The sequence below is a fragment of the Gallus gallus genome, chromosome 4 (genome assembly GCF_016699485.2).
Source record: "Gallus gallus isolate bGalGal1 chromosome 4, bGalGal1.mat.broiler.GRCg7b, whole genome shotgun sequence".
In the NCBI taxonomy this organism is placed as follows: Eukaryota; Metazoa; Chordata; class Aves; order Galliformes; family Phasianidae; genus Gallus; species Gallus gallus.
In genome coordinates this window covers 52,018,324-52,038,202 of record NC_052535.1, presented here as the reverse complement: position 1 = coordinate 52,038,202, position 19,879 = coordinate 52,018,324, and the positions used below count along the sequence as shown (strand labels likewise).

Genomic DNA, 19,879 nt, shown 5'->3' with positions numbered 1-19,879 from the left:
ATAATATCAGCCAAAAGAACTGCAGCTTCAGGGAAGAAAGCAAGCAAATGTAGAGGAATCCAAAGCTGAAAAGTTTGCATTTCACCGACTCTGTATGAGCTTGTCAATTAACTCCCGCTCTTTTTTTTACTTAATTACTATCCACATCTCAGTGTTCACTGTGGTGATGCGGGAAGGAGTTGGTCAGTGTCTCTGAAGCACTTTTTGATACTGGGTAGCGTAATGTACAAGTACTCCATTCTAGCCGAGTTCTTTATATATATTATAAGCATTTAATGTGATTGGGAATATACCCTTGCAGTATTCAACGTATCTGTGTATGTGGCTTTTGCAGGCAGCATCACTGACAGTGGATTCCTGCTCTGAGGATCAGGAGCCAGGCTATTGCACTGTTAGCAATGTGGCTGTTTCCACTGACTGGTAAATAATTCTTCATTTTGTGGGGTTTAATTCTCTAAAATGAAAATAAACCACGTGCTAAAGTTAGAGAAGCTTGGAATAACAATTACATGTCTTTAGCCCAGACTCAGGGAAGGGATGGAGGCCTGAAGTTGTAATTCTCTGAAGTGTCATTGCCTTCCATCCTTGTAGAAGCAGAGTAAATTTTCTCCATGTCCTGCTGCTTGCCTACTCAGGCTAAATTCTGACGTCCAAGGATTTTATTCAAAAATCTCCAATTCTCTGCTCCATCTCTGTCCCCAGGGTGTAGGTGAACATAAGAAGGCCATGTAAGAGGGTAGTCCACATAAGATTTTTTAATAAATGGTGTGGGGTTCACATCAAAATCTAAACAAAATTAGTAATCAGAGTATCAGACATTCATGATTACTGGCAACTTCTAAATCTTAATTAGAAAATGAAACAAATGTATTTGTTGTAATCAAATTGCTCTTAAATGTACTGCAATACTCTTGGACAGTTCAAAATTCTACAAAATTTAGTGCTACAAGTATTTAGCAAAGCCTTTTCCACTTTTACTTGAGGAATCTGTCTTGCCAAAAGCAGGCTTAGACTCAAAATACTATTACTTTAGTAGTGACTACATTTTACTTCAGTATTGCTCACTCTGGGCTTTGATTTTTTTTTATTTTTTATTTATTTTTAATATACCTATAGTTTCTTGTGGAGGTGTAAGAAACACACCTGCTTTTCTAATAGAAAAAAAAAAAAAAAAAAAAGGATTACTTGAACAAATTTTTCTGTCTTTTTTTTCTATTTCATGTCTTTAACACTGACCAGTACGGAGAACAAACATTCTTTCTTTTCCTTACCATAACTAACTCAGAAGCTTTTCTGTCACTACTTTTGATCCTCCTTAAAAATAGCAGTAACTTTAATTCCCATCATTGTTGCTAATTTCTTACAATTATCACAATCATATTTCCTAATTCAGGTGGTTTCTCCACTAGTATAGCAGTTATGTATTTGTAAAATAATGAATCCACCTTCCAGCTGTTTTAAATATAATCTATAATTTAAGCCATTATTGAATGAAAATCCATATTCATTTTTTATTTCAAGCACGTTGCTCAGTTAATTGAATAGAAGTTTTGACATTCGACAACAGTGTGAATTTAGATGTCAGAGGGACATCGCTCTCTTTCCCTTTCTAAATGTATGGTATGAATTTTGGAAGTGGAACTTTAGCCACAGACCCTAGCTGACATCCCCTTTGTTGTCACTGCTATTTTATGTCTGATGTCATTAAACCTTTTTTTTTCTTTCTTATAGGACCCTTGATGTACAACCAAATCGACTTACCGTTGGTGGTATCAGGTCTGTTGAGCCCATCCTTCAAAGGAGAGGACAGGTGGAAAGCCACGATTTTGTGGGCTGTATAATGGAGTTTGCAGTCAACGGACGTCCCCTGGAGCCAAGCCAGGCTTTGGCAGCTCAAGGAATCTTAGATCAGTACGTCTGCTATATATGGTATCAAATAGACAGTATTTATGATATAGGAAGCCAGCACGAAACTCAGGCACCAATCCTGACACTTTTAGATATTTCTTGTAAAAAAATGACTGTAGAATTTATTAGAGTGTGAAAAAATTAAGAAATGATTCTGAGTGAGAGATTCACAAAAGATTACAGAAACTTCAAAAAAGCAACATCATTACATTTCTGTTGCCAATTATTATTATTAATGTTGCTTTGCAGGCTGAAATAGAGTAGCCCTGTTTCTTTATAAATTCCGTCTGGGTTTGACTGTACTCCTACGGTTCACTAAACCTCTACTCCCCCTTATTTCTTTTTAATTCACAATGTCTGTTCTAACAATTTGCTTCTCAAGTATCACTGAATTTCCCTCATATCCACTGGGTGATCTTTCAGAAACAATCAACTATTTGATTCTATTGTTTTTCTGTCTCGCTATTTGAAGACACAGTTGTAGTAACAATGTCAGTCTAAGGTCCAAATTTGGTAGCTCACCCTTCTTCTTTCCACCCCAGTCTTCACTGTTCTTTGTGAAAGATGTGAGGTTTCCAGAGGTCTGCAGTGCAAAAAGCACCTGAAAGAGTGTCTTCATTTCTTGCATAACAGATAATAGGAATTTCACTGTCTGTGAATTCCCTTCTCTTTATTAAGGCTGTTATAACATGATGCTGAAAGGTGAGATCTGTTTAGAACCATCAGCTATCTGAGGGAAAAGCATCTCAATTTTTGCATCTCTTGAAAGGAAGAAAAGGATTATCATTCAACCATGTGATCCTTTCCAGAACTTTTGCTCTGCTTGTTTGTACACACGTTCCTCAGTATCTGCTTTTCTGCATTATTTCAGATGTCCTCGATTAGAAGGTGCTTGTACAACTAGCCCCTGCCAACATGGTGGCACCTGCACTGATCACTGGTCATGGCAGCAATGCCAATGCAAAGATGGACTGACGGGAGACCACTGTGAAAAATGTAGGCTTTTGCTCTCTTTCTTTCTCATCTACATCTCACTGTATAGTTATGCTATTACGAGTTTCTTTTTGGGGGCACAGGATAATGAATTTTATGAAATAATGAAAACAAGCAGCCTGCTTGCTTCTTAAATAATCATGAAGGAAAAGTCCACAATGGACTATTGTCCTTTCATGAGTTAAAAATAACATCAAGTTATATATATTACGTTTCCCTGTCTTTATATCACATTTCAGATAACTTACACTCATTTAAAACTACTGCTTCCAATCAGGTATAATCAGTAACCAAAATAAAGCTATCCAAAAGGAGGGATTTGTCTGCTGTGAGGAGGTAAGAGAGTAAGGGAGAAGGCTTCCCTCTGCATAAACACAGTGTGCACATGCTTATGGCTCCTCTGAACTGTAGGCCTTTTTATCTAATGATCATCAAGTTATATGCGTGAAAGTATGGAATATGTAAGTAAATGCAAGCCATTTACGTTCTGGGATTATTAACTTGAGTATGGATAGCTCTATAAATCAGTACAGAATTGTCTAGGAGAGCAAAGTAATTTATTTCCTTATAGTGGTAGTGTAATGACTGAGTTTTGTTTTCTTACATGTCCCACTGTTGTTTAGCTGATTTATATGCTTTTATTATGCCAGTTTACTAAATAATTTTGCCATAATTTTAATAGCATTTAGTAGTCAAAGCTCTGCCATTTATATTCTTTTATGCCCTAATAAATAGAAAGTCATTATCTCTGCCCTGAAGAGCTTGGAGTTCAATATATCATGAAACGCTGTTTGCAGTAATGGAAATAGTAACATCCCTGGGAAGGAATTATAGTTCTGAGTGCCAGATTTTTTCTCCTACTCCCTCACTTGTTCCCTAGCAAGTTTTAATTTACTATTGACTGATACCAGCAGTAAATTACTAGCGCACTCCCACTCTCAAACACACATTCTGGTTTAAGCCAAAGAACAGAGGGGGGTGAAATTGCCATTCACTCCTGCTCTCCCCACTGACCTGCTCTGAACTTGATCTCCCTGAAGAAAATGGTTGTTATCAGGCAGATCATTACTGTACTGTATCTCCAACCAGCTGCACACTCAGTGCTTCCCCATCCTTGTCCCAGATATTACTGCCGACACTGCCTTATCACTGGAAGGCAAAGGACGACTTGACTACCACATGAGCCCAAATAAGAAGCGTGAATACATGATGAGACACAGTGCTAGAGGTGCCAGCCCAGGACCTCTGAACGTGGACAGCTTGGAAGTGAAGTTCAGAACAAGAAGCGAGAATGGGATTTTATTTCACATCCAGGAAAGCAGCAACTTCACTACCGTGAAGGTAAGATTGCAGCTAATGCTGAGTTTGATTTGATTGGTCTGCTTCTTGTGCAATGATCAAAATCATATTTTTCCATTACTCTTGCCGTTTCCTTTGTAAAATATTAGGTCTTTAACTAAGGCTAGGCAGTGCGCCAGTATCATTCATCTTCTCAACAATTGCCTTGCTATTTGCCAAGGTATCAGAAGATCTTGATGGCTTTGTATCTAAGCAGTTTTGTCTAGACTCCAAATAGTGACTGTTTTAAGGCAGAGGGAGTGGTACTCATTGCCATATTTGTTATCATCGTGAAGTTACAATCTACAGAGCAAATAATTTCATTATTGGCTTTTTAATCTGATTTTTCAGACCTTGAACCTGGACTCTTCTTAAGCTAGTAAGCAACAGCCAAAAAGTTTTCACAAATTCCTACTGATGTGGCTTATGCTTATCAAACTAGGAAGTAAGGGATAACTTGAATTCATGAGGTTACCCACACAGCAATGTCAATATCAAATTGTTTTTAGATATGTGGCTGAATTAATGCTTCAAATACCATGCAGTTTTCTTTCCCAAGAGCTTATTGCTGCAGAAGTTACCTTCCTCAAGAGAAAGCAATGGTTCAGTTCCCGGCTATGACTCAGTCCATTTACTCGTAACTCTAAATGAGTACAGCAGTGATGCTGGCAAGCCCCTTTATTGGGTTGGTGTAAGCTCCAAGTTTCCTTGACTGCTGTAACGCTTTCCAAGTTTTTTTTTCCCTGACTTTAAAAGAAACTCACACAGAAATTCACACTTTCTAAGCTTCAGCCCCGTTGATATTGTCCACCTGCCCAGTTCCTGCACGGATCAGAGGTACAGAGCTTTCCTGTCCTCCGGCTGCTTTTAAGAAGCAAGCCTGCAGTACTTCACAGGAATACACTTATAACCTATCATTTGATAGGAAGTTTCTGCCACAGTCATATTAGCTGGTAAAATCTAATTATTTTGTGTTCCAGAGGAATACAAACAAACAAACAAAAACAAGAAGACAAACCAAACAAAAAGAAAAACAATGAATATTACCTTTTTTCTCCCTACACAGATTCATTATATTAGCTCTGCAATCTTTAATTAAAAAAAGGAAAAAAAAAGAAAAAAAGAATTTTCTTTCCCAGATGAAAGTCTTGTTGGTGTGTTTATGCAAACACTCTTATTGTTGTTTGTTTTGGTGAAGTTATATAAATAAACAGAGAGTGTACATCCCATCCCCAGCTGTTCAAGGGCTAAAAACTCAAGTTTGCTTGGTAACAGGTCCTTTAAAGAAGGAGGGATAATTTCACTGGAGTGATTATTATCAGAAAGTTCTCAGATGATGGTAGTTAATAAAACAGAAGATCTTTTTCACTGTAGTTAATACGATAAGTATTCTGCTCCACTCATACCCAGTGTAGGTATCACAACAAGGATGTCCTGTGGTTGTGGCCCAGGATGTCAGTAAAGCTAGCCCACACATCAGTCTCCCTGGCATCTCAGCCCACTCCCTGTGCAGTAAATGAGATTCGGGGACTTCTATTTACAGATCTTTTGACTAGCTTCAAAACAGACATTTATATAACTTGATTTTTGGATATTTTAATATGCTTGTTTTCCAAGGCGTAAGCATTTTGAGAAAACCTGCATGTGGTTTTAATATTAAATTATGCTAGAGAAAAGCTATAAGCTCTGTGACTACCTCCATGCCTCCACATTTTTCCTCATGTAGTCAACTGGTTTTGTTACAGCTGGGATTGGTATAAAATTAGAGTAATGGTAATAAATCAGACCCACTGAGATTGCAAGCAGCTGATTATTTAAATGATGGATGTAACCTCCCTCTAAAGAACCTCAAGCTTGGAGAAAAGAGGTCTTATTTATGATATTAGGGATTCCTTAATCCAGAAAAAATGTAAGAACTAGCAGATGAAATTAAACAATAGTCAAAATCAGAAGGAAAATGCCGCTCAAAAGAATCACAAAAAGGAAAATGGTAGGAGTCTCCTTACTACTAAAGCTCATTGTCACAGCATATTTTCTAATGAGTAATGCATACTGCAGCTAAATCAGTTAGAAGTAAGGAGATAAATACAGCAGGCTGGAGGTGAAATTACCTGTCCTGTTTTAGCTGAAAATATCATTTGAAATCAGATTAGATTAACATAATTGCACCTCTAAGATCTATGAATTGTATGAGTAGAGAATGTGGATTATGTATTGCCCATGTATGCTAACATATGCACATATCAAGTTACAGGAATAAATCAGAACATAGCTCATTTCAGCGGTATCCTGTACAGTGAGCTATAAATCTTACAGGCTAGTGCTCAAATTTAAAACAAGTAACAAGCAATTTGCTCAGTAGAGGAGGTTCAGAATGTTAGTAAAGTTGGATCAACCTTATAGTTAGAAATATGTTCGCTTTAGTAGTTCATTCTTTTCAGTATACCCCTCTTGTTAGTTGCTCAGACATTTAAATAAAACCTAGAAATGAGTGTTATTCAATATTGTAGACATTGACATTTGTTTCAAATTTAGAAGTATGTTGTGCTTCAAGGAATGAAATAGAACATTCCTTATATTTTCCTGGTTAAAGAAGTCATGGACCAGTCTCGTCTCTGGAAATTTTATTTTCTAAATACTTCGGATATAATATTTATAGACATTGGTCACGTGCCATTTTAAAGAAATAAAGTAGCACTTCAGAGTCATAAATTAGTATGGTGGTTAAATAATTATACAGTTATTCTCTAATGTGGACCTAGAAGTCACAGGTCTATGTTTAGTATTCTCATAGAGAATATGAGTATGCTGTTGTATACTGAGTTATATCTATATCTCTATACTATATATCAGAGCATACTGTTATAGTATATTCTTTTGTGTTTTTGTAAAGACCCAAAGACACAACAGTACTTTCATAGAGCATAATGACCAAATAAAACAAACAAACCCATGAAAGCTTGTAAACATAAATAAATATTCCATGCAGTTAGTCTTTTCATAAATATTTTTCATTGTGGCAAATGGTGTTTAATATGTTACGATAATCTGTGTGACTGCATTTCCAAATATGGGTTTTTCTTCAGCCTGTGTCATAGTTTAGATGTCTGCCACCTGTATTTGCCAACACCAGAAGCATCCTATCTTTGAGAGGGGATCTTTATCAAAGATTATTTAAACAGTACATTTTCAAATAATCCAAATTATTTTGGTTATAAGCAAAGTTCATGTATATATTAACCACTGTTTTTCTTGATCCAAATGGACTTTGCACTAGATGCATTCAGGTCATGCTGCTGACAGAACATGAGCAGGATTTTACAGACATATTAAAGCTGATCTATATGAAGAAAGTCCTCATCTTGTATCACCAAAAAAAAAGGAAATCTAGAGCTTTGAACAGTTTCTAGAAACCAGAAGAGCATTCCTGTAGTCAGTGTGTCACCTCACAATTCTTCCCAGGTGAATGCTGTATTTCCTGGAACAAAGCACACAAGGCTTAGGGAGCTTTAAACAAACCTGTGGTTCTGACTGCTCCTATGCAATGCTTGTGCATCTTCTACACACTGCTGTTGCACATCACAGCAAGGAACACAGAAGGGAAAGGAGTGGTCTTATGATGAATATGCAAAATAACAAAGATGAGTATGGAATGGAATCTGCAACAAGTTGCAGAGCCACCCTATGAACTGTATTTGTTATTTCTGATGCCCTGTGTAAAGCTTACAGGTTGGCAAAGTGCTCAGGAGATGAGCTGACATACCCAGGTCCTACTCAGCATTTGAGAATTTTCTGGGCTTGGTTATGGATTTTTTTTTTTTACTCTTTTATCTTAAATGTAAAGTTTGCACTAATCTCTCTTTGGGATTGCTTAATACTCAATTCATAAGAGGTTTAAAATTCTGCGTCTCATGAGTGTAGCGTCATCTGTTGAGAAAAAGCCAAAATGTTTTTCAGAGACTTCAGTACTACATTTTTTTCTAATAACTCACAAGTTTAAAATCAGCTTTCTTAAGTAAGCATCATTTGAAAATTCACACAAAACAGTAGACTTCACAGCCCTTTAGTAAGATTTCTAAAATAGAAATATTTTTCTGCAGAATGCAGTTTAGCAGCAGAATCAGTTAGGAAATTGGAATCTTGCTCAAATTCTGCCATACATTTTCCTACTATGTCATAACTAGATACAAGTTTTGGGGCCACAGACAACATCTGTTTATTCTGCAAAGCATCTTGTCCACTTGCTTTGACAGAGAAGGAAGAGTTTGTCTTTTGTTGGTTAAAATATTTTGTCATGTGCATACTCTACTGCTAGCTTCTCAATAGGTTTTCCTCTGATGGGAGTATCCAGGGAATAAGTGGATGGCAATTGCATATTTTCTACAGATGCAGTAATCAATCTAATTGCAGCCAACTACTAAATAATGAATGTATTTTTAGTACTAAACAGTTGTTTGGGGAAAAATACATCCATACATTTTACTACAACCAAAGCCATGTGTTGCTGTAGCTGTACTGGAGAAGCATAATGTTGGTTATGTGTATGTGGGGGCAAAAAGTTGAGTCTGTAACTGCCATTTTAAAATTATGCATTTTGCTTTTTTCTTCTGATCAGATAAGAGCTGGGAAAGTGCACTACATATCTGATGCTGGAATTGCTGGGAAAGTGGAAAGAAACATCCCAGAAGTGTACACAGCAGATGGACAGTGGCATTCTGTACGCATTGAGAAGAACGGCTCTACCACTGTCCTGTCTGTTGACAAGACTCATAAACGAGACATTCTCCATGTCACACAAGATTTTGGTGGACTAAACGTTCTTACAATATCTTTGGGAGGTATCCCACCAAACCAGCCTTTCAAGAGCACAGTTGCAGGTAATTCATTTTTCTTTTTGATATAGTGTACATGAGCACATTTGAGCAGACAAAGGGTGTCTGCTTGCTTTAAGGTTGCAAAAAGTACTGTAATTCTATATCAGTAACTAATATACTTCTACATTTTGCCAGGAAGGCTGTAATTTGAATGGGTAAGGGTTGCAATTTTTTTCCTCTAACACAAACTTGTTGTTTTCAAAAAACAGCATTCCATCTGCAGGGCTTTTTGGAGGCATGGGGTGGGTGTGCTTGATTGTATGCAAGTGCATTGTTATGAATTTGTTATGCTAATGGAGAAGAAAGGATCCATTCTTTACCTGTGCCAGAATCTGGAAAATCAAGGCAGACCTACTCAGGCAAAAATTCTAAATGAGAACATTGTCTCTGTAGGGGTTTAGTAAATACTTTAGGATTTAGCCTGTTATTAATATGATTAAAGTATTTTCTGAAACTCCATCTTCCTCCTCCTTTATCCTGCTGTCAAATGAAGGATTGTTGGGTTTTGTTTTTTTTTCTTTCTGAACAACAGAAACTAAGGACAGTGAAAAACCACTCTGTGAGCAACATCTATCTTGTAAGGAGTAAATCAGTCTTAAGAGTTGAAGCAGTGTCTTACACCCTGGCAAAAGAAATAAATATCATATACTTGATATTATTCCCCCAGTAATAAATAAAGATGGAAGTGATTTTTTGCTAGAAACTGTGAGATATTCCAGACAGTGCAGGAATAGGTTTCACAAGGTTTTTATATTGAAAAAAATTGTCCTGACTTCAAGAAATGTGACCAGATAAAGCAACTTTAAAGGTGCAAATTAACACTTCACACTTGTGTATTGTGAACTTATTTGAAATGTGGTCTGAAACAATATGAACGCTATGCTTACTTTTACCCTTTTTATACACGTATTTTATGAGCAGCGTCTGCATGGAGAAGCCAAAGAGGCTTTAGGAAAGCTGGAACAAAGAAAACTGAGGACACTAACTTCTCACCCACCTCCTGATGTGGCAGCAGACAAATTATGAATGTCTGGCTTCCATTAGGAATTACAGTCCAAAATCTCATGTTCATATGATTTTTTTTTTCTTTTAAATACTGGATTATATTGTGTACGACATACCAATGATTTACAAGGGGGAGATATAAAACTCTGCGTGAACTCAGATGGTCAAAAAATATCTGGAGCAGTGTGAATGGCTGTTAAAGGCAGACAAAAACATACACGGGTGACAATTCCAGGGCTCTGAAGCTGGTATATCCAATATTGTTTTCAAACCTGGGTAGACGTGATGAAATCCCAGTTGCTGTGTATCACATCGCTGCTGAAAAGGACCACCAAGCATGAGCAAGCTAATCCTCCATTTTGCTTGGTCTCCCACCTGAACTTAAATCCTCAATTTCCTCTTTTTTCGGGCATGTAAAAACAGGAGAAAATGAAAATATAAGTAATGCTGAAACAAAATCAGCTCTTTCAGAATGTATGCATGTAATACAGAAATAGCACGCTTGCAAAACTTAGAGGGGCTTTCATGACCCTTTACACCATATGAGTTACATCTCTCAGCAAAACATTTTTGACATAGGTTCCCAATCATATTTCATTTTTGACATCAGAGAGCATTCAAATTTCAAAATTAACATCCTTTGAAGGTTACAAATTCATAACAGATCTTCAGTATATTTGATATTTCAAGACGGAGTCAGTAGTTTTGATGCTTATCTCTGCATTAACCATTTTTATGGAGAAGTCCACAATTATTCATTATCTTACTGATCATACCGGGTATTCTTCCATTCCAGCAGTATGTTTGCAGAAATTAAACCTTCTCTGAGGCTAATGAGGCATGGGATATTTGCTCCATTTTATTGTTTTATTCAAGTGTGATGCTTCAGAACAGAGTAGAAGCACTTTCTTGCTCCTTGTAGATTATATCTCTTGCATAATATCTGATAAATTTGGTCTTAAGTATTGTCTTCCTGTAAGCTTGGCAATATGTTGGCATCTGAAGGACCATCCCTCAGGAGTTAAGGAGAAATAAATATGTTTCTTACAATAATTATCCATGTCATACCTGAGAGCATAATTTACAAACAACCCCGTGCATGCCATTTTGTCACAGCTCTGAGCAAAGGTCAGCATTAGGTCAGCATCATACACTCTCCTAAAACTCTTGCAGAAAGGAGTAAGTCTATGGAACACAGAGAACTGTTAAACTAGCAAAAGATTTCACACAGAACTGCACAAAGTCCAGGGATAATCCATCTCTGTGGACTCTTACAGCTCCGTATCACCTGACAGGATAGCACTACAGCCAAGGTGTGGGAATTTCAGGAAGATTTCTCCTTAGATTCAGAGGCGTACAAGTTATTGCCATGAGCACCTCCTTTGAAGGGCAGCAAGACAGGATGCTGCACTGAACCTCTACAGGCAACTTCAGAAAAGGGGAAACTAGAAAGAATGCAAGCAAAGGGAAATCATATCTAACGTTTTGTGCTAGGACAGCCTAGCCAGATGTGAACAGGTTTCTCTACGTGTGGATGATAAGAAGTTATAAGATACAAGAAATATGGGAAAATTAGGAATGGAAAACTTCAAGTATATTGAGTGAAATCATTAGACAGAATATTTGTGCAAAATCATTTGCAAGACATTAAAACCAGTAGAATAGGTGTTTCCCTGTAGTAACCATTGGAATTTTGGTTTATTTACTGAACAGTGGAGCTTTTCATAGCTTCAATAAAATGGGACTCTGAATTGACAATTAATTGAGTTACTTTAACGATATATTTTTAGAAAATACGATGTTTCTGTAAAATCTGTAAGGAAGGGAAAGGTAGAGGCACTAAAGTATCAATTGCTTGCAAACCTCAGATGTAATACACTCAGTGAGTGATGAAGCATTTTTTCATTCCATTTTATATTGTGTTTTCTTCTTGATTTACCTTTGTTGCCAATTTCCAAGCTTGTGGTACATATTTCCTAATCAAGCAGTAGTACCCCCGCTTGTGCAGCCTATAATTCTTAAAAGCCATGTAAATTTTTCAAATTGTATTCAGGCTTCTGCTTGCATTTGCCTGCTCTTACAAATTTAATGAAAGCAGTGGGAGTACAAAATGTTTTGAAGGGCTTCTAGAAAATATAGTGTGTGTATTTCAGCATCTTAATTGCAGATTTGGATACATTAATTCACCTGAGAATACTTCTATTGCTTTGAAATCTTAGTATTGAAGTTAAAAGCCACAGCTTCTGAATTTTGCTTTGGCAGACTTAAAAAAAAATCTTTTTGCAAGATATCTTGCTATCATTTAGATAAGTGCCATGTATATATCATCAAAGACAATATCTTGTCTTTATTCTCCATTTCAGTGCACAGCTTGTGAAAATCATTTGTCTTAAAAAGTGCAGGTATGAAAGTTACATTAAAAGCTCTGGTCATAAACAGCTTTTACTTAACCTTGTTCTGCTTAGAAATCCCAAAGTGACTGCTGCTTTTTCTCTTAGGATTTGACGGCTGCATTTCCTACATCAAGTATGGTGGGGAGAGCCTCCCCTTCGCTGGCAAGCACAGCCTGGCCACCCTTTCCAAAACAGACCCCTCAGTCAAGATGGGCTGCCGTGGCCCCAACGTCTGTGCCAGCAGTCCCTGCTGGGGTGAGCTGATGTGCATCAACCAGTGGTACACCTACCAGTGTGTCCCACCAGGTGCTTGTGCCTCCAGCCCCTGTCAAAATGGTGGCAGCTGCGAGCCTGGGCCACAGGCCAGCTTCACCTGCAGCTGCCCTGAGTCGTACGTGGGACAGAGGTGTGAGATAGTGGTGGCATGTCTGGGGGTCTCCTGTGGCCCTGGTCACGTCTGCAGAGCGGGCCCCAGCAGCAGCTATGTGTGCCTGCCATCCCCACACCCTGCTGAGTTGTCTCTGCCCCTCTGGGCTGTGCCGGCAATTGTGGGCGGTTGTGCGACAGTGCTGGCACTGCTGGTCCTCAGCCTCATTCTCTGCAACCAGTGCCGGGGGAAGAAGTCAAAGGCCCCAAAGCAGGAGAAGAAAACAAAGGAAAAGAAGAAGAAAGGAAGTGAGAATGTGGCGTTTGATGACCCTGACAACATCCCACCTTATGGTGATGACATGACAGTCAGGAAGCAGCCTGAGGGGAACCCCAAACCTGATATCATAGAAAGAGAAAACCCCTATCTCATCTATGATGAGACTGACATCCCACATGCCACGGAGACCATTCCCAGTGCCCCACTGGCTTCACCTGAGCCCGAGATCGAGCACTATGACATTGACAACGCCAGCAGCATTGCCCCCTCGGATGCCGACATCATCCAGCACTACAAGCAGTTTCGGAGCCACACACCCAAGTTTTCCATCCAGAGGCACAGCCCACTGGGCTTTGCCCGGCAGTCTCCCATGCCTCTGGGAGCCAGCAGCCTGACGTACCAGCCTTCTTATGGGCAGGGCTTGAGGACAACATCTTTAAGCCACTCAGCCTGCCCTACTCCTAACCCCTTGTCTCGGCATAGCCCTGCACCTTTCTCCAAGTCGTCGACTTTCTACAGGCACAGTCCAGCCCGGGAGCTGCACCTCTCCATACGGGAAGGGAGCCCACTGGAGATGCACAATGATGTCTGCCAGCCCGGCATTTTCAACTATGCCACTCGGCTGGGGAGGAGAAGTAAGAGTCCACAGACCATGGCAAGCCATGGTTCCCGGCCGGGCAGCCGCCTGAAGCAGCCCATCGGTCAAATTCCACTGGAGACGGCTCCTCCAGTGGGGCTGTCTATTGAAGAGGTGGAGAGACTGAACACCCCGCGCCCCAGAAACCCCAGCATCTGTAGTGCTGACCATGGCCGGTCCTCTTCTGAGGAGGACTGCAGAAGGCCCCTGTCCCGGACAAGGAACCCGGCTGATGGCATTCCCGCACCCGAGTCCTCCTCCGACAGTGACTCCCACGAGTCCTTCACATGCTCAGAGATGGAGTACGACAGGGATAAGCCCATTGCATACACCTCCAGGATGCCCAAATTATCCCAGGTCAATGAGTCTGATGCGGATGATGAGGACAACTATGGGGTGAGGCTGAAGCCCCGGCGGTACCCTGGCCGTCGTGGGGAGGGTGGGCCCGTGGGAGCACAGGCGGCTGGCACTGGGGAGAGCTCCCTGCCCGTGAAGCTGGGGCAGCAGGCAGGAAGCTTCAACTGGGACAACCTCTTGAACTGGGGCCCAGGCTTCGGGCATTATGTGGATGTTTTCAAGGATTTGGCATCACTTCCTGAAAAAACAACAGCAGCAGCAGCAGCAGCAGCAAGTGAAGACAACAAAAGTGGTACAACAAAGCCTGTTTCCAAGGAGGGGGAAGCAGAACAGTACGTATAGGCTTTGTCTCTGGCGTTGCCGCAGTGCAAGGCCATGGAACGGTCAGACTGTTGTGTGGTTGTAGAGAAGGAAAGGTCAGCATTCGCACCCCAGGCCAGTTTGGTTGGAGGAGACTTTAAAAATAATAACCATTATGCTGCTGAAAGAGACTTAAAACATTTTTAATTTAATTATGCTTGGATGAATTTATTTCTCCTGCATGCATTGTATTTGGAAACAAGATATTTGGCATGCAGTTTTTGAAAAGGGTTTCCTATTTACCATTGTTTGGTTTGTGATTCTTAAATTAATAATGCTTTGTTCTGAAAATGAACTAATTTGTTTTTTAATTGTGAAGGATGTGTATATTGTACCCAGCTACTAATGTGTTTTACGATGCAAAAGTATTGAGGATTTAATTTTCCTTAAGAAGTGCATGGAAGAAGGATGATGAATGAAGGAATTACAGTAGCAAGTTGTCTCAGAAAATGTAGTCGCTATATCCTGCAGTTGCTCAAACATAAAGATTATGGAAGAAATCAGCTTGAGTAATTGCTGGCAACAGTGCTGTAAGTCGTATTCCATACAAGAGGTGCTAGAAGCAGCTCAAGCTGGTCAGCACTTTAGGAGTTGTTTTCAGCTTGTTAATTTGTTTGTTTGGGGGCTTTTCTGTCTTCTTTTGGGGATTTTTTTTTTTTTTTTTTTTTTTTTTGGACAAAGTTGTGTGAGAGCTTCTGAATCTCTATGATGTATTTGGGGATGCTAAACCCTGGTCCCTGCCTGGCCCCTCAGTGCTTCCAGTGGGAGGGGAGTGCTTGGCATCAGGAAAAAACTCCATTTCCACATCTCTTGGCCTTGCATCTTGGCTGTGCAGCTGCTGCAGCCTGCGTTTCTCCCCATCTTTCATTTTCCATCTGTTCTATGGAAAGGTAGTAATAACACTTACTCACCTACCTCACGGGGGTGTTGTGAGGACTAATTAGTTAACTCATCTGAAGTGCTTAGACATTATAAAGCACTATAATAAGCATTATCATAATTATTATTAAAGCACTGCCTAGCCTTTGTGACCCTGGGGTGGCATTTTCTGCATTATATGATTTTCTATGATGAAAACTTTGAAGAATTATTTATTGTATAGAAAATTACTGCACTCTAGCATTTTGAAGCGGATATGAGGGAAAACTACTTGTAGACTCATTAAAATAGCTTACTGTTTGTCCCAAATTCCCTAAAGTTTTATGTTAAGTAGAACTTCACAAAGTCCTTACGTCTTCATGCAAATCTGATGAACCTATCGTACTGTGTAAAAACCTTCAATTTTTTTTTTCCTAAGCTGTGTTTTTTATATCAATATTTTCCTATGCTGAATAATTTTCTTACTTTCAGGGAAGGTAAGAAAAATACCTTTTTTACATTTGTTACTTATGTAACATCCATATTTTTCACATTTTGATAAAATTGTAACATACTGTATGCTTTCTACCTGTAAATGCCAATAATAGAATTAAAATATTTATTTAAAATCTTTAGTGGGCATTATTGGAGTTGTTTCATCTTTTCTCTCTCTATCTTTTACTCCTCAATCTTCACTTTTTTTTTTTTTTTTTTTTTTTTCTCCAGAAAATGGACTTTAAGAAGCAAGATAGTAGTGTAAAAATACACATTCAGAGTTTGGTCATGGTGAAGGCAGCACAAATATCACTGTGGAAATTAAATTCTTTTCTCTGCAGAAGGGCAGCACAAGCCCAGCATGCTTACTGATGTACCGCCAAGTCTCCTATGGCTGTTCCTTACCTAGTATCAAATATTACCAAGGATGAGAGAAGCAGTCCACCTATCCACCTTATTTGTCATAAGTGACCTTGATTTGTTCAAAACTAGCAGGTTTCACCCTTCTTAGGGAGATGGAGAGGAATTGTTGTTGGGGCATTGTGACAGTGCTGGACCTGAGGTCATGTCAAGTAGAACCGAGTCTACTTTCAGATGACAAAACTATTTTAGTCCATAGAGGACTATTAGTAGCAACTGGTCTTACATTTGTTAACCAAGACTTCCAATTCAATTCAAATCAGAATCTTTCCAGTATGTAGATAGCTGGAAGTGAGGGAACAAGATTTATCTTTAAGAACAGCTGAACAAGAAAGCTGCATTTTTTGTGTATTTTTGTATACTAATAAAGGACTAAATCAACTTAGACAACTTTTGGAGAATGCAAACAGTGAGGAAGTTTACAAGCAAGAGGTGAGTTACAATTTTTATTGATGTTTTTTTTTGTTAAAAGAACTTAGAAAAAGAATAAGAAAATTTCTTCTTTGTTACTTGTTTGTTTCAGTTTTTTGTTAGCTTACTTTGGAATTGGCAAGGAGGAACTGATGCTCTCTTTAGCTAAAAATGCTACCAACTTCACCTTGCTCCACAATGGTGAAAAGATAATAGGGCAAAGTAGCACACATTTGTATATAAGTAGGTTCTTCTGAAATAACAGGAGATCCACAAATGATTTCTGAGTTTGAGTAGCGGCTGTAATTAAACATCTGTTAAAAAGCTGTATGTTTATTTTGAATATTATCCTTTAATGTAGAGAGTACCACATCCAAGCAGTGAGTTTAATAACTCATGAAAACTTTAACAGATGAACTCTATTAAATATAACACCAAATGTACTGAGAACTGCATTATTCCAGTTAAATATTCAGATTAATAAAAATATATATAAAATAAAAATAATATGCAATGTGGACTTACACAAAATTTGTCATACCTTTAAATGCAGTTTGCAGTATACTGAGTTGTAGTGCAATCTAAATGTTGACACTTTCAATGATAAAGAAAATTACATATTTTGCTATTTCTTTGTTTCCCCATTTCTTAAAAATGCTGAGTTGTTTTTGATACAGAAATGTATTCATTTCCATCTCAATTCCTTCATTATGAGAATCAGAAAAGGGGTCCAAGTGAATCATGTGAAACAATCATGCAGAAGTATCTTGAGGAATGAGCTGCATAATTCCCCTGCTTCATCATTTGAACTGCATGGTCCTGTTTCAAAATCTAGGACATTATAAATCACATATCAGGAAAGGAAAACAGTCTGCAATGTTCACTTCCCTGGAGCCTTCCAATATATCTTATGTCAGCAGTAAGGCTTTAATTGACCAGCATTTCTAAAGTCAAACAAGATTGTAATGTGGTTTCAGTTGCACTCTAGCTTGACTGTTTGTGGGACATGGTTCCTGCTTTCTGCCAATTGGCTGGGCAGAGCAAGACCTATTAATGGATGTTGTACATACATATACATTGTATAATATATGTAATGTACATACATTATTCTAGGCATCTCCACTTTTGCATGATTAAGAACTTGTTATTTAAGCATACTTGAAATATTGTGTTTTTACATCTAAGATACTTAAGCAATTTACAAATAATAAAAAAAAAAGATTTTTCAGTGAATACTGAACTAGACTTCAGGATAACTGAAAAACAAAATGGCTGCACTGTAAAAAGTGTGCATAACATAACCCTTGCAGGTAAGGAAAATTACTCCTAATATCTCCCTATTTCCCCTTGCTAATCGCCCTTCTAAAGACTGAGTTAAATGTCATAATCATTCCTCTTTCTTCAACTCTGTGTCTTTTTGAATAATGTCCTTTCCATGTCTCCCTATAAAGCTCTGAGAATATGCTCATGTGTCGGTGATGGAGCACTCTGTGCAGCCAGCCTTGTGGGAAACCAGGACAGGACAGAGCACCTCTTTTGCACAGGACTGTGAGCCCCCCACGCATGGGGGACCTGGACTGGCTGCTGTCACAGTTCCACATAAACTGACGTAGGCTGAGGCATGGAGGTTTGTTTGGTTTTCTGGGAGGTGTAGAATTACTGTGTTTATGTTCCCACTGCTTATTCCCACTAGCAGCTTGCAAAGACACACTCTGGTTTCCTTCCCATGGGTGGGAGCTGTGCCACTGCCCAGCTTCTTCTACAGAACTGGAGTTGGTCTGCTATTGGTGTCTCAGATGGGGATGCTTTCTCATAATAACTAAACAGATAAAGATAGTCAGGAGAATGTCAGATTTACATAGCACTTTCTTTTATACCTGTGAAAATGAAAGCACAATTGTCTTAAAATTCTGTAATTTCTGGTGGGGTCCTAAACTATTAAAAGATGTGAAATCTAAATTTGTCTGATTCAAAACCTTCAGATATTTTTCATCAGTTGTGTAATTAAAGAAAAAAAAACACACAAAAATAACAGGTACAATACTTGACTAAGTAACAAAAAGTCCCACATCCTTCTAGTGAAAACAATCCATGTCAACAAGTTGACTATGAGTTGAGTATGACTGCTGCCAACAACTCAGAAAGTATTGGTTAGCAGTGTGAAATACAGCTTGTAATGTATTATTCCAGCTTGGAAATGAGAAGTCTTAGAGTAAGGAGGGGTCAGAAATCTCACAGATGCATTCAACAAAGGAAGATGGAACCAGATATGTCTCAGAAGTTTACAGCAAAAGGACTAAAACTACCAGTGTCAGAAAGGTAAATTCCTGTTGGATATGAGGTAAGTTATTCTGGCAGTGGGAATGGTTACATGCTGCAAGAGATTGCTCAGTGGTGTTGTCCCTGGAAATACCTGAAACTTGCTTGGACAGCATGCCAGGAAACTTCATCCAACTTATAGCTGGCATTACTTTGTCCAGGGAATTAGTCCACATGACCTTTAGATGTCTCTTCTAACTTGAACTATCCCGTGATTCCAGAAGTCCAACACTCATCAATTCCCTTTCTGCTTGTTATAAAAGACAATTAAGACACACTGGCTTGGGTCACTAGCCATCCTTTCGTACCGAAACATTTGAAGATCTGTTCATCAGAGGCGCAAATGAGAAGTACAAATAACTGTTTTCTACAAGGTAGTACACAAGGAGTACCTTGAGATCAGATATATTTTTTGCCAGCCAACTCCTACAGGTGATAATCTGAAGTGCCCTTCAGATGACAGGATATATCATGTGCTTTTACTGTACGTAATGATCACCTCCTGTGCTACTTTGAGAGTAAGTCTTTTTTACTGTATTGTAGGTTATATTTCTTAGGTATAAAATTCAAACTATAATATTATCCTTTGCTGTATTTTAAAATCCACAGGAAGCTCCTATTTAACCTTTTCTGTTGAAATTTGGAAGGGAGAATGAGGAGAAAAAGAAGGATCAGTAAAAAAATTGCCATTTTTGAAGTAGAACTGAGGGAAGAAGAAAGTGAACAGGTTGCTCTCTCTCATGTTTTGCTGTTCACTCTTTTATCCTCTTCCATGTCCATCTATGTATTCTTTTAACAATCTCCCTTGTGTTCTTTGAAGTCAGTGTTTTGTTCATCCCAATATCCTTGCTTTGTTTTCCTATAA

The 19,879-nt window shown here is 38.7% G+C and overlaps 1 protein-coding gene across 1 annotated transcript in view; it reads left to right on the top strand.

The window, feature by feature from the left end:
* The window catches only part of FAT4 (FAT atypical cadherin 4), a 136,874-nt gene extending 120,870 nt beyond the window's left edge, over positions 1 to 16,004 (top strand). The window contains exons 12-17 of the mRNA XM_015276389.4: positions 335 to 420; positions 1,732 to 1,911; positions 2,780 to 2,904; positions 4,025 to 4,242; positions 8,855 to 9,116; positions 12,617 to 16,004. Coding sequence (XP_015131875.2) covers positions 335 to 420; positions 1,732 to 1,911; positions 2,780 to 2,904; positions 4,025 to 4,242; positions 8,855 to 9,116; positions 12,617 to 14,493 — 2,748 coding nt within the window. The 3' untranslated portion in view covers positions 14,494 to 16,004. The remainder of the gene's footprint in view (positions 1 to 334; positions 421 to 1,731; positions 1,912 to 2,779; positions 2,905 to 4,024; positions 4,243 to 8,854; positions 9,117 to 12,616) is intronic.
* Positions 16,005 to 19,879: the final 3,875 nt, after the last annotated feature.